The sequence below is a fragment of the Bactrocera oleae genome, chromosome 2, assembly GCF_042242935.1.
Source record: "Bactrocera oleae isolate idBacOlea1 chromosome 2, idBacOlea1, whole genome shotgun sequence".
In the NCBI taxonomy this organism is placed as follows: Eukaryota; Metazoa; Arthropoda; class Insecta; order Diptera; family Tephritidae; genus Bactrocera; species Bactrocera oleae.
The window spans coordinates 69,569,612-69,585,438 of NC_091536.1; the positions used below are offsets into that span (position 1 = coordinate 69,569,612).

The following is a 15,827-nucleotide window of genomic DNA, read 5'->3' on the forward strand; positions in this document are numbered from 1 at the left end:
AGTGTTGTTGGGATTGCTATTAAACACATTACGAACGCCCGAAAGTAGCCAAAGCAAGTTCGTCCGTAATATGTTTGTATGGGTGGGAGTGCGAATTATTTATTTAATTTCGTAACCGTTATATTGACTGCTGAGCAATGGGGTGGCGGCACCTCTCTGTTCGTTGTAATGTTTTTTGTACTTAAATTGAGTTAATTAACGCTAACTTTACTGCAGGTGCTGCAAATTGCTTTGCTCAGCTACTAGCTCTCTTCCATACACTAAAGACGAATCAATGTGCACATAAAACGGAACACTGATAATAATGTGAACGGACTTCATTGCATTCATTACAAAATTAAATGAAAATTTGAATATTTGGCAAGCGAGCAGCGGGGGCTGATGCGCGCAAAGAAACGAATTGATTACGACGACAACTTCCAAATTGAAATCTTTAAGGAAGTGATCAAATTAAATTTTAGAAAAAAATTCTGATTAAAGTATTTTTTTGTCAAAAAATAAATAGGTTTTATATATTTGTGCATATTTCGATAGCCGATACCTTAAAAAATACTATACTCAAATCCATCCATACAAAATTTTTTCTGCGTTTTCATTATATAGTTCTCCATACAATGTCATTTCAGTCTTTTTAATGGCAGATCAAAAACGAACAATATATTTTTTATAAAATTCAACTGATTTTTGACGGGCCGCCATTTTGTAAATTTTTGAGGTTTTTTTGGAAATGTATTGCGTATATTCACTAATGGTGATTTAATATATTCTGAAAGTTTTAAAACATTTAATGCAGTAGCTGTTTTTTTTTAATATAAGCAAAAATCATAAAATTTTTAGGTGATCACCCTAGGTGTGACCTTTAAATACGCACGTAGTTCAATTAGTAGAACATATATGTTTTCATTCACCGCCTTTTTAATGTAATTCTTTTGGCCCTAGTTTAATTGTCTACCCAGCTTTCTCGCTTTGCCTCCTTGATTTTTACAGTCTGTACAAATATTGTTTTAATGAAGTTCCAAGTAATTTTTTGTTCTATCTATCCTCACTTTGCAGATTCTGCAAGTTGTAAAGTTTCAAACTAACAAGCTCAATTTGGTAGTCAAATTTATGCAATTGAAAAGTTCCAACAGTAACCATTATTTTCTTTATGTTTCTATTTTTAAAAGTTTTTATGAAGTTTCCTTCATTTTTAGATGTACAAGTATATAAAAACATTTTAGTTCAGAGCGAATTTAAATGTATTAAATTAATTACACTATATATGTTAGTACCATATATTAAATTTTCGTAATTTTTTTTATTTCTGTTGGGATTGGATTTCGGTGGTAGTTTAGAGAAAATTTAAACTAAATTTGATAATATATTAATTACGCTGTACTTTTAAGTTTGTATACCCATACAATAGCAATTGGTTATTGTTTGGGTATTGGTATTGATAATGGTCCTGTTTTATAATTATTGTCATTGGTATTATTAATTGTTTAGTTTTGGTAGTGATATTAATACGGTATTGTCGTTGGAAACAACAACTATATTGCGCTGATATTGGTAATGGTAAAGACATCCAATTTAATGAAATTAATTTATTTGATACTGGTAATTGTTTTGATATTGGTAAGTGGTGCTATTATTACTCTTGTATTAGTAATGGTTATAGCATTGGTATTTGTAATGTTATTTTAACTAGTATTGATAATAGCTTTGACAAAGTTAATTAAAATAATATTTAGAATGGTAATGGCACTACTATTTTGGTACTTATATTAGTAATGCAGTTAAATATGGTGTTTGTATTGATATTTATAATGTTATTAAAACTAGTAATGTTAATACCAAACTTGACATTGTTGTTAACGGTATTGGTAACTGTTATGGTAGCGGTAATTAAAATGGTAATGGTATTGAACAGTACAAATGCTAAGGTGTTCAAATTACTTTTGACAGCTATTAATATTAATTGAAAATTTCAACCAAAATGTAAATATGAGTTGATTTACCATAATCGTAGCTATCTTTAGACTCGATACCATTAAGATTTTGCGTTTGCGTTAAAATGGGTCGAAATCTCGACGATTACTGTTTCTTTGTTACCTAATTTCCTTCCAGTGCTTGTATTCCTTAGCCATAAGAACAGCAAAAAGTGCGCTAGATTCGTAAAATACATTAGCGGATGCAGTTTCAAGTTCTATACATTTAATTTTTTCATTGATTTGTGGCAAGAACGCTCTGTACGTCGAGTTTCTAAGTAAAAAAAAAAACATCTTCATTGTTTGAAAATTTAATTCGATTTTAGACACTTGTGATACGTTTGCTTGTAAGAGTTGTCTGTGTCAAGTCATCAACTTCCTCCCTTCCTCATTTTCTAGTCTGTTTCAGTATTTTTCACACAGTCACCGCTTATTATTGGCGTTTAGTCTGCTTGCTCACGTACAAATGCCGTTTGCCTAAAGGTAAAAATGCAATTTTCCCCTTGACTGACATTATGATGTGCAGCTAAATCTGCTGTTAAATTTGTTTCATGTCACATGCAATTCCACACTTGTGTGTGCCACGGAAGCATGTCTTCGGCATTTGCTGGCATTGCTTGAACCGCAAGCCAACGCACACATATGAACATATTTATACATAGGTATGTATGGTATGCATATATGGATGTACTATGCAAATCGGCAGCTCTGCGGTGTACCCTGTCGTATGAGTAACATTTTCATAAAACCAAATTGTTTTGCAGTTATGAAATAAGTTTACGTGGCGTGTGAATTTCGCAAGTAATTCGCTTCAAATTCAAATTATGGCAAGCTGATGCGTGGCATGTGACGCAATTGTGTGAAATATTGTATACTTGTCCGCTTATATTTTAGGATAGTGTTAAATTTTTAATTTTGAAAATTTTATAAATTATCTCAATGGTTCATGAAACTTCTAGGCAGTTCACAATTATCTTTGAACTAGTAATAATTTGTCTGATAAAAGCTTTCTTCTGAACTAATGGGCCATAAATGCTTTCGATAACCTTTGCTCGGTCCGAAAGGTCAATGCAATTGCAAGAGATCACAATTACCTGTGCATTGCAAAGGATTGCTATATTTTCCAATACACTTATTCGACACTCATTGTTGCTGTGTGTACCTAAGTGGCCGTAAGCTGATGGTCATAACGAGTTTATCCTTCGCCAAACACAAAACAAACTATGATCGACAAGATTTCAGAAAGCAGGCGAGGTAAGGCATGCATGTATGTGTGAAATTTCATGTGTGCATGCACCTATACTTTCATTGCTCCAGCAGAAATGCAGCCAACGCACGTTCAAAATCCTGGCAAACAAATCCTTGATTTATGTTTATATCCTCTGGCCGGCGATGCGCTCGTTTGTATTTTCTTATCCCAGCCAGCCAAGACAAACACGAACATTAAGAGAAATATGCGACGCTTTAGCGAATATATCACAGTCTGCTTAACAGCTACATATGTAAGTATGCATGTGTGTCTTTATTATTGTTGGCGAGTTTTCCTTTTCATTTTCATGATGACCGCAAATAATCAAATGAAAATAAACGATCGGCAGCGCGCTGGTGGCAGGCGGTGTACATAACTGCTATCATTTCGCTACTCAATGCTTGGACTATTAATGTGGCACTGCTCTTGGCCATTGATACACTAGTGTTGCACACATCCATGCATTCATTTGTACGAATATTACAATGGTCGCATTGGCAATGCACTGAATTGCACTTCTGCTGCACACACTTGGACGATTGCGGCTATCTATTTGCGTCTGTCCGTTTGTTGGTCTGCCTGTTCTTGAATCCTTTGGTTGCACCACCCTGGCTTCTAGCTCAATCGTTGCTTTCTGCCGTTGCATGAAATGAATTGAAATGATGACGATGATTTACTGTTATGTGATTCCATTCAAGGGTTTACTTCTTAGAAGCAAATAGGGTCACTCACTACAAATTCGATACACAATATTATTTTCACTATGAGGTGTGCTCAAAAAGTTCATACTTTATCTACCCGATGTGAAATTTTCAAAAGATATTGATTTACCTTTACCTTATTATTCTCTCAAAATGAATTTTAGGAAAATTCGTTAACCCGGCTCACATTACGTGCACGTTAGAGAGTTAAAGAGTTGGAAACATTTTTTACCCTTTGCTATATTTTCTCGAAAAGAAAACCTTACGCTCGCTTATTCCAGAATGTAAAATTTCTATTCTCTAATTCTGCTGCGTTTTATCGTTTGAAAATGGTTTGGTACACCATCGGAAATTATTGTATAATTTTCAATAAATCAAGGCTCGAATGTAATTTTTAGGTTTTAAATAACACTATATAGCTGTTTTGGAGTAGAAATTTTACAACAACAAAATTGAATTGAATTCGAGATAAAAGAGTTTGGGAATATCTCAATCAATTGTGAATGACTCAAATGACAAAATACTGTGAAAATAGAAGATACATAGATGTTTATACCCTGTACACGGTGTATTTAGGTTGCCACGAAGTTTGTGATACCCAGAAGGAAGTGTCGGAGAACCTATAACATATATATAATATATAAATGATCAGCATGACGAGCTGAGTCGATTTAGCCATTTCTGTCAGTCCGTGTGCATATACGCGAACTATTCGCTCAAATTTTGAGATATTGTTTTGAAATTTTGAACACGTACCTTTCTCCTCAAGAAGCTATCCATTTGTCGGAATCGCTAATATCCGACCACTATAGCATATAGCATATAACCGATGATAATCAGTTCTTGTATAGAAAACTTCGTTATTTGAGATGTATTCACAAAATTTGGCACAGAATATTATCCAACGTAACGCTATAATCTCCGAATATTTTTTTTTTAGATCGAACCACTATAGCATTTAGCTGTTATGTACCATAAACTGGGGGATCAAAATCAAGTTCTGGTGTGGAAAACTTTTTTATTTAACAAGATATCTACCAATTTTGGCATGGGTGATTGTCCAAGTGAACGCCACAAAATCCGAACAAATTGTTCAGATCGGACCACTATAGCATTTAGCTGCCATACAAAAAAAAAAAAAATAAGAGAAGCATTTCTTTACCAAAGACAGAAGCATAACGCAATTGCGTATACATCAGAGGACCTTTTAGTGCAAGGTTACACCGCAAGTGCTGCCAGCCTGTTAAAACAACAGGTATAGTTTGTTCGTTTCGGTACTCTGTCGAACCTTAGACAACTTAATCCAGTTCACTAGGATTTGTAGTCGGTTTTCTTTACTTCAGGTTATTTTACCAACGACCCTGGTAAGCGCGAGTTTACTTTACCACTTACTTGTTACATAACCTTGAAAGCAGCTTTACAGATTTGATTAGTCTTGTATTTGTATTCCGTTTTCCACTGCCACTGAATTGTTGATAGTTTTACGTCTGCTTCCTCGAAAACGACCATACCATAGGTACTTAAGTTTATGTGCCTTATATCTGTCTCTCACACATTTGCTATCGTTGTTGTGATTTTCCATTTGCCGCTGCAGGTTTGATGGACAATAATGCGCCAAGTATAATTCTATATGTGCTATTTTATATAAATGACTGTCATTTCCACCGTCTATATGCTGTTGCATGCCTTTGCCTGCTTATCTTCATTGAAACGGTTCTGCCCGGTCTGCTCGGTCTGCTGTATGCCGGCGAGTTGCACTTGAGCAGCGCTTAATATTGGCTGGCGCATGTTCATAAATTTTGGCAACCGTTAAGTTGTGGCACGTATGACTGGCGTACGAGTGTTGCTGTCGCTTCTGACAGCACTTGATACCTCATGCCTTGGCTTCCTGGCTGGTTGGCTGTTTGGCTGGCTGTGAGCTGCTGTTGCCGCCCGGAAAAGTCCTTGACTAAAGGACACATCAAGTTCATTGGGAAGCAAAGTTTTGTTTGCTGTTGTTTCCTCGTCCTCTTCCACTTCCCTGGAACCACTTCGTTTTGTTTTATTTCTATTTATTTTATGCGGCCAGCTTAACAACGCTTAATGCCATAAATACTACAATGCATCCGCGGTATGCCGGCATTCCAACGAGAATAAAATAGAAACACACTCACACGCATATGTAGAGTACATTCTGTTGCGTTGTTGCAGTTTGCATTTGCTGCACGGCACAAGCACAGTTAGCTCACACCCTTTCGCTGCCAACTCAGCTTACAATTTATTCCGTCATTCTTGCTGGCAGCTGGAATATTTCATTGACCTCCAAAAGCTGTTGAATTCGCTGCTGTGGGGTTGTTGCTTTTGCAGGCGTTAGTTAACAGTACATTGTCTGTAGCCATGTGTGTGTGTATATATGCACCGCATTTCTCCGGTGTTGCAAAAGTTTTTCGCACAACATGGTTTAAATGTGAAAATAACTTTTTAAATGAAAAATTTAAATGTGAGGGAGTGACTCAATGAGTGCACATTTGACAGCTTGCCGGAAGTCCGTAAGTCGGAAGGGAGAGAAACTTTGGTCTTTGGTGTACTTAACTTTAAAGTTTAATAAACGGGTTTTTTGTTTTATACTTCGAGGAATATGAAATTTACTGGGATCAACAGAATATTTATTTGGTTTGAAAATATTATCTCGAAATCTGTTTAAAGAAAACCTTTAGTGAAGGATCATTTTAAAGGAAAGATCATTCGTTTTGTTGTAGAGTACTCAAAAACTTGTACGTTTAGTCATAATTCTATCGAAAAATAGGAATTCAATATGAAACTTGGTTTAATAATTTAAAAACATCTTGATTTTGATCTCTCCATTTGCCAAATGTCGTAAAGATTATTTCTGAAATAAAAAAGTTTTCCATATTCGATTCGATAACTCATAAACTGAGAAACTACTTTGCGTATATACACACAAACAAACGTTATGGCTAAATCGATTCAACTGGTCACACTGATGATTAATTCTGAAGTTACAACTCAGCGTATAAAAAAAATCGTTTTAAATTTTGGGTAAAAATCCACTAATATCGTGAATTAAAATTCATTCTGCAACACTATGTAGTACGAGCATGTTAACTCTTAGCTCCTGCGTGTACGGTTCTTTTTAAACTTTTTTATAAAAAATTAGGATCGATAATAGTGTCAAATATTTTAAAAAGTTATTTCTATAACTTTAATATAGACCTAATTAGTTGTAGCTAGGACACGTTAATAAATACGTCGTTATAATCTTCTCTTCTTCTGTGGCTATTAAAAAATATATTTCGTGTTTTGAGGTAAACGTTTATGTATAAGCAGGAATTCGCCACTGTCCCTAAACGGTTATGTCGATCGAAAAATTATGCTAATGTACCTAAGCTAAGCACAGTTGTGCACTAATTTTGATGATGATATGTATTAAATCAAACGAACATTTTTCAATGCCGGATATATACATAAGTCATTCGAAGGTTTCAAATAGTACTTCGAAAGTTTTGGGAGCCTAACGGAATATTCTAGCTCTTCTCTAAGTTTTACGTCGTGTGTATATTATGATTTGATTTTTAAATATTCCCTGTAAAAATTTAAACTGCTAAGGAAATTTTAGGTTTATATAAAACTTTCAGCAACTTCTCTAATGCCTTGTATTCTTATTAAAACAGAGAAAGAGAGCCCCAGTTGATTCTACAAATTAAGTTTTCTTTACATGTTATCATGTGCTCCCGACAGTTACCTCACTAAGATGTCAGGGAGGAAAAAAAAAGAAGGACCGACTTGGTTTGATCATATAATATAATTTTTGTTTGAAGACTTCGACGGTTTAAAGCCCCTGTAATCACAAAATTAGTTCCTTTACCGTAAAATCGAACGGATATCTTCTTTTACTTATAAAACAGCATTCGTTTTTAGGAAAGAGGCTTCTGTTTTCTATTGCTACTAACTTCCGACATTCAAACTGAACTAAGACTACTTGCAGAGTTTACTAAATGCTTATTAATACCTAATTATTGCGATAATGTTATTATATGTTTATTCAGAAACAAAACAACAACAAGAAATATAATACTAGCGGATCCGAAAGACGTGTTAGGATAGTTATGTAAGTTAGGAAAATTTTATGAAGAGTTATGTAAAATATGTACTTCGAAACAGTAACAAATTTCAAAATAAATAATTTTAAGTAATATCCGTAAGAAGAAAGTAATGGATGTACCAAAAAGTAGCAAATGTGTTCAGCCGAACTATTCTTTATGAATCTTCATTCATACATGTATCGTATACATTAGCATAGCAGTATGCATATTTAGACACTATACACCATCATACTTGTAGTTTAAACTATGCTTATGCTATCTTAGAATCTGATCTCAGCGCCATCTACCAGGCGCAACTGAAACTCAAATATACTTTTAAATATTTGACATGACTGCAACGCAACCTGCCTAAATTCTATTTAAATTCATTGTTAAAATTTTATCTAGTGACCGAATTGTGAATCTAAACCACTCTCAAACCCCCTTGAGTACACACAAAACTTTCATCAGAATCGGTCCAGCCGTTTAGAAAGTGTTCAATTACAAAAACACGTACAGAAGATTTATATAGATAAAGGGTTTTTTAATAATAGTGATATGATTTAAAAAAATTAAAAACTACTACTAACTAATTGTTAAGGAAATCCAAATGCTTCTTATTCATTGAAAAGTACAGTCGATACAATTAAGTTCTGAATATAACATCATTCAAATGGCCTCCACGACTTCTTTTGCAGGAATTTTGTACCCAATTTTGGAGTAGTAGTCCACTAAATCAAGTTGTATGTCATGAATAGCACGTTCAATATTGATTTCTAAAGTTTGAAAAGAGTCTGGTTTATTGCTAAAGATCAATGACTTCACATAAAACCCACAAGAAGTAGTTTAATTGTGTTACATCACAACTTCTTGGCGGCCATTCAGTGTCTCAATGTTTTGAAATTATCGTATCTACAAAATTTTTTTCGCAATAATTCGTAATTGCACATGCATCGAACTATACCGCTCTCCATTGACAGTAACGGTGTCACCAGCTTCATTTTGAAAGTAGTACGGACCGATAATTCCACCAGTTCAAAAACCACACCAAACTGTTAATTTAGGTGAAAGTAATGGTTGTTTAAGAATAATTTTCTTCGTACCAGACTCGATAGTTTTCTGTATTTACCGCAGCCTCATCGAATAAGATGATTTTCTTAAAAAAATCGCTAACATTTTCAAGTTCTTCCCAGGCAAAATCAGTAAATTCACAACGTTTAAGGTGGTCCAATGGCTTCAGTTCTTGAGTGCGAACAATTTTATATGGATACAAGCCCAAATCCTCTCAAAATCCGCCAGGTTGTGGTTTGAGACAGTCTCAATTCTTGAGAACGGCTTGGAATCGCCAAGTTGCGGTCTTCAACAACACTTGCCTGAAATGCAGCAATAGTTTCATTATTTCAAGCGGTGTAAAGAAAATGTTCGCTCGAAATTTACATTAATTCGACGAATAGTGATAACATGTAAACGATTATTGCGAGCATAAAATGGCAAAAGCGCACGAAAAGTTGCATTTGGAGAACGATTATTTTAATTATAAAACTGAATAATTTGTAAACGTTATTCTCGCGTATATCTTCCCATGATGAAGTTGTAAACATTACTCAATACAATAAAATAAAATTACGGATCATAACATATTAAAAATGTCCGAAACGATACTAACAAATCATATCATCCCTATTGGAAAACCCGATATGTAAGTGTAATTTATGTGTTTGGGTTAATATACATACATAAGAATATAATTTGTGATATACATATTTCTTATTTTTAATATCCCGTCTAAATCACTAGTTAGAGCCTAATTCATGAACAAATAGAATGAAAATACGCTTCGCTTAGTGGTTAGGTGTCAGAATTATCAGAATTATTTGTTGACTAAATAATTAATCCGCTTTTCCTTTTTTGTGGGTTCCTTAAGTACAACTGCGGGTGCACCGAGTGTATATATATATATACATATATATATATAATATATATTTATATTTATTATCAGCTGCTGTTACATTTGTATTTATTTTGCTGATCACCCCCTCGGAAGCATCATGCAAGCTTTAGTTTTATCTTTATTGCCTTGTCATTGCTGCTTTTTCTTTGCTTTTCTTTCTCTTGCTCTCACTCATTGTCAGTGGGTGTGTGTTTGAAGCGAAATTAATTCGTGAAAGAAAACAGAATAAAACTAATTTTCTGCTACTGATTTTGAATTAATCGAATGAATTCATTCTGTCTTTCGCAACGCAGTGTGTTCAATACCAGGAGAGAAGCAGGGAAGATTTTCAGAGTATGCGTTATGTGAAAGATAGAGAATTTGCTAGAGGCATGTTTGCGTAGCTCATCTGCATGTTTTATTATATTGATTTTTTTTTTGTTTTTTGTTCAAATGTTATTTTATTTCCTTGTTTTGCTTTTCTTTGCTTCTGTTTATTGCTAGTTTTCTGTGCCGAGTAAATATCTATTTACTATTCCTTCACACGATTAAAGTTCTTTCAAGATTTATTTACAGTTTTTGTTTTGAAATATTGTTTGATGATTATTAGATTGGATTAAAGTAAAACGACTTACAAAAATGTATTATTCTTTGGAAAGTTTAAAAGCTCTGTCCGCCTATCTTTAAACTAGTGGTACTGCTTAAATTTTATGTCTGTTATTATTTTTTTTATTTATATGAAATCTAAAGCAGTTAAGTTTATGACTACAAAGTATTTTTTAATAGAAAAGCCAGCTGTTCCTTCCTAACCTATAATGCTTTCTTTAATTATTGCTATCCCAAATTGCTTTTGACTAAAAGCCTTTTCAGCAGCTTGCCTTGCGACATTATTTTAGAATTGGCTTTGTTATTTTTACCTGCATTGCTATTAATTAATTTGTGTATTTGTTGCTCTTTTACTGTCCGTTAGTGCCGCCAAATGGGCTGTTCACCTGTGGCGCCCTAAAATCGATATAAAAATCAAAAGCCAGCCAAGTAAAATAACAATTATGCTGAGCATAGTATCAGTGGGTCATAAGCTGCCTTAATGAGGTTATAAATTTTTGGTAATTACTTTTCTGCTGTTTTTGTCCGGCAGTTATTGCAACACTTAAGCAAGGGAAGTTGTGGAGTAGATATAAACCTTTGTCTTTTCAATGGTCGAAGCTCAGTTATAATTGGTACCTAAATACATAAATAAATACTTGACACATAGCAACTGCGGCAACAATGCCACAAAATCAGTTTTACAGCAATATTAAATTCAATTTATAGGTATGCATTACACCGTTATGAATTTTTATGTAGGTGAAGTTTGCTTTTTATCACCCAGACTTATTGTAAGTACAATATGCGGCAAGTAATGAATTTTTATTAAACCAATATTTTAATTAAACGTTTTTGTTGTAACGTGATTTGCTTAAGAGATTTTTGTTTTTGCGGTAATTTTATTTACACAATTTCTAAAAGAAATCTTAAAAATGTAGAACTCATTTCAGTAAAGCTTGTAAGTATGTTTACCAATGTGTGTTAACCTAAAAATATGCTATACTTAGGGCGAACTCCCAGCTGTGACCCATACTGAGGACTTAAAATATAAGCAAATACTTGTAATTCACTCTTCCACACAACGGTAGTCTACTACAAGTAGAACTTCTTATTACGGGCACTGCGGTTTTTTGGGTTACAATTTTTTTATACTCTCGCAACCTGTTGCTACAGAGTATAATAGTTTTGTTCACCTAACGGTTGTTTGTATCACCTAAAACTAATCGAGTTAGATATAGGGTTATATATATATAAATGATCAGGATGAAGAGACGAGTTGAAATCCGGGTGACTGTCTATCCGTCCGTCCGTCCGTCCGTGCAAGTTCTAACTTGAGTAAAAATTGAGATATCTTTATGAAACTTGGTAGACATGTTTCTTGGTACCGTGAGACGGTTGGCATTGCAGATGGGCATAATCGGACCACTGCCACGCCCATAAAACGCCATTAATTAAAAACAAATAAATTACCATAACTAAGCTCCGTAATAAGATACAGGACTCTTATTTGGTATACAGGATCACAATAGGGAGGGGCATCTGCAGTTAAATTTTTTTTTTTAAAGGTTTAATGTGCATATCTCCTAAACCGCTAATGCCATAATAACAAAATTCACTGTAAGCAAATATTTTTAGAACCTCTACCTACAGTGTGAAAATGGGTGAAATCGGGTGGCAACTCCGCCCACTCCCCATATAACGGTACTGTTAAAAACTACTAAAAGCTCGATAACACGCCAGATACATTAAATTTTATCTCTGGGATGGTATAAGATGACTTTATAGGAACCGCGTTCAAAATTAGACAGTGGGCGTGGCACAGCCCACTTTTAGGTGAAAACCCATATCTTGAGATCTGCTTAACCAATTTCAACCAAATTCGGTTCATAACATTCTTCTCATATTTCTATGTCATAGTGCGAAATCGGACTACAACCACGCCTATTTCCCATACAACACCATTTTAAATTCCATCTGATTTTTTCACTTTCCAGTATGCAAATCAAGCAACAATGATTGTATCGGGGTAAAACTGCGTTTAAAGTATGCCACCTTGTGACCAAAAATTGTCCAAATCGAGCCAAAACTGTTGAAGCCCCTAAGTACCAAACATGTGGACCTCAGTGCATATAGTTGACCTTCTACCGAAAATATCAGTCAATCCACAAAGAAATCTCAAACGAGTATACCGTTTGACTTTGCGAGAGTATAAAATGTTCGGTTACATCCGAACTTAGCCCCTCCTTACTTGTTTAAATTATTTTTATTATTCTTCTTTTTTGCATTTGTAGCAACCTGTTGCTATAGAGTATAATAGTTTTGTTCACCTAACGGTTGTTTGTATCACCTAAAACTAATCGAGTTAGATATAGGGTTATATATATATAAATGATCAGGATGAAGAGACGAGTTGAAATCCGGGTGACTGTCTGTCCGTCCGTCCGTCTGTCCGTCCGTTCGTGCAAGCTCTAACTTGAGTAAAAATTGAGATATCTTTATGAAACTTGGTAGACATGTTTCTTGGTACCGTGAGACGGTTGGTATTGCAGATGGGCGTAATCGGACCACTGCCACGCCCACAAAACGCCATTAATCAAAAACAAATAACTTGCCATAACTAAGCTCCGCAATAAGATACAAGACTGTTATTTGGTACACAGGATCACATTAGGGAGGGGCATCTGCAGTTAAATAGGTTTAATGTGCATATCTCCTAAACCGCTAATGCTATAATAACAAAATTCACTGGAAGCAAATGTTTTTAGCACTTCTATTGACGGTGTGAAAATAGTTGAAATCGGGTGGCAACTCCGCCCACTCCCCATATAACGGTACTGTTAAAAACTACTAAAAGCGCGATAAATCAAGCAATAAACACGCCAGAGACATTAAATTTTATCTCTGAGATGGTATAAGATGACTTTATAGGAACCGCGTTCAAAATTAGACAGTGGGCGTGGCACAGCCCACTTTTAGGTGAAAACCCATATCTTGAGATCTGCTTAACCGATTTCAACCAAATTCGGTGCGTAACGTTCTTTTCATGTTTCTATGTCATAGCGCGAAAATGGGCGAAATCGGACTACAACCACGCCTATTTTCCATATGACACCATTTTAAATACCACTTGATTCTTTCACTTTCCACTATGCATATCAACCAACAATGATTATATCGGGGTAAAACTTTGCGTGAATAATACGTTTAAAGTATGCCACCTTGTGACCAAAAATTGTCTAAATCGAACCAAAACTGTTCAAGCCCCTAAGTACTAAATATGTGGACCCCAGTGCCTATAGTTGACCTTCTACCGAAAATATCAGTCAATCCACAAAGAAATCTCAAACGAGTATACCATTTGACTTTGCGAGAGTATAAAATGTTCGGTTACATCCGAACTTAGCCCTTCCTTACTTGTTATTTATTAATTTAATTACTGGTTATTATTATTTATTTCGTTATTAATATATTTCTTTATATTATTTGTATTATTTTGTATATCAATAATCTTTTTATGCCTCAATATTCATGCTTCATTGCTTCTCTGTGCAGTGGTGGCGCCACATTTGTTTGAGAAACCACAAGATCTGGCTAATAAGCCAACTCGGTAGACAAGCGAAATTTGAGAATACTTGATAGATTTTAAATACTTTTGCATTACTCGTTAAATAATAAAATGAACTGCGTAATTAGCTCTTCAAGGCCTTAGAAAACCACAAAAAATATCTCACTGGAATATCTGAAGCACATGCTACCTTATTACGTACATAAGTACTTACATCAATATTTTAATACTTATCTAAATACATTTATATAAATTTGATTGATTGGTTTGAGCATATACTACGTAATATTTACAATATACTACGTAACTTATGGTGTGATTATCTTTGTAAATTATATATGAAGCATTATTTATGTCACATCAATCGGTTTCTCAAGTTACTTAACTATTAATAGCTTATCTATACTGCTTAAAAACGCGTAATACATTTTCTACAATTTCCTTTTGATTTTCTTTCTTTCTAGTGTTAAGCAAGGGCCAAGGTGAGACTTGTCGCTACAGATTCCTGGGTAAATGCGGCGGTTATTGTTGGATCGTGACACAAGCCACAATTGTTTATGATAAATTGAAACCACAAAGTGTTGTTTGCGTTAATTATGTGATAAGGTAAGTACGTAGATTTCCATTTACTTCCAACTACCAATTGTATGTTTGCGTAAAAATTTTAAACGGGAACGAATATATTTTCAATGCGTGTGAAAATTTGCGAAGTTGAACAGTGAAAGTTACAAAAAGTGATTTGATATTGGAAAATATTATAACGAAGGAATAAGTACTTGGTGAATATTAAGTAAATTATAAAAATCAAGTAGTGCAAATGAATCCACTCATAATATAATAAATATTTAATATATAAAAAGTACTATAATATAAATAAGATTAAATAAGAAATTAAATAATGAAATTAAAAAAAATAAAATAATGAAATTAAAAAAAATAAAATAATGAAATTAAAAAAAATAAAATAATGTTAAATGAAATAAAATAATAATAATTAAAAAATGAAAATAATAATAAAAATATAAAATAATAATATTAATTAAAAAATTAAAGAAATTAAAAATTAAAATAATAAGAAATATATAAAAAGAACGATAAATTTAAAAAATATTAATAATTAATGACTAATAATAATAAAAACAATTTGTTCATATACATATATGGTCATCACAATTATTATAACTTATTTATTTGCTATATGTGTAGAAAAAAAAAACAATAATCAAAGCAATTAATACATTTGTTTCTCAATTAAAATAAATGAAGCAAAATGGCATAAAACAATTTAAAAGAAATGGTGGTAACAAATAAATTTGGTTAATTGAATACTGTTTAAAAATTGAGCAACTACTGTTTGTTATTCACACTCATAAGTTACTTGCATACATATGTACATTACGGTGAATCGAAAAATAAAAGTTTTTTTGGTTGCTTAGTCTGGGGTAAAATCTGTAGATTATAAAAAAAGAAAATTTTTGGACAAAAAAAATTTTTTTTGTTAACATCAAGAGGCGGCGCACTCAGTTTTAAAGTAAATTTCGAGTTAAAATTTATATTTCGTAAAAAATGTTTGATAAGTTTTCTAGAAGCTGTGAAGTGTAGAAGCTTTCTGGTCAACTCAAAGTTATCAACTAAAAAAAATTTTTGTAGTTATTATTGGAGTTTTAAGCGTTAAAATAAATTTTGAGTCAAAAACCGTCACATTCGGTAATTTTTATATAAATGTAAAGAGTTTAAGCCAAAAA

The 15,827-nt window shown here is 33.5% G+C and overlaps 1 protein-coding gene across 1 annotated transcript in view; it reads left to right on the forward strand.

Annotated features, from left to right (window-relative positions):
- The window catches only part of sima (HIF-1 transcription factor component sima), a 44,547-nt gene extending 29,855 nt beyond the window's left edge, over positions 1 to 14,692 (forward strand). Inside the window, exon 7 of the mRNA XM_036368254.2 lies at positions 14,547 to 14,692. Within this exon, the coding sequence (XP_036224147.2) occupies positions 14,547 to 14,692 (146 nt within the window). The remainder of the gene's footprint in view (positions 1 to 14,546) is intronic.
- Positions 14,693 to 15,827: the final 1,135 nt, after the last annotated feature.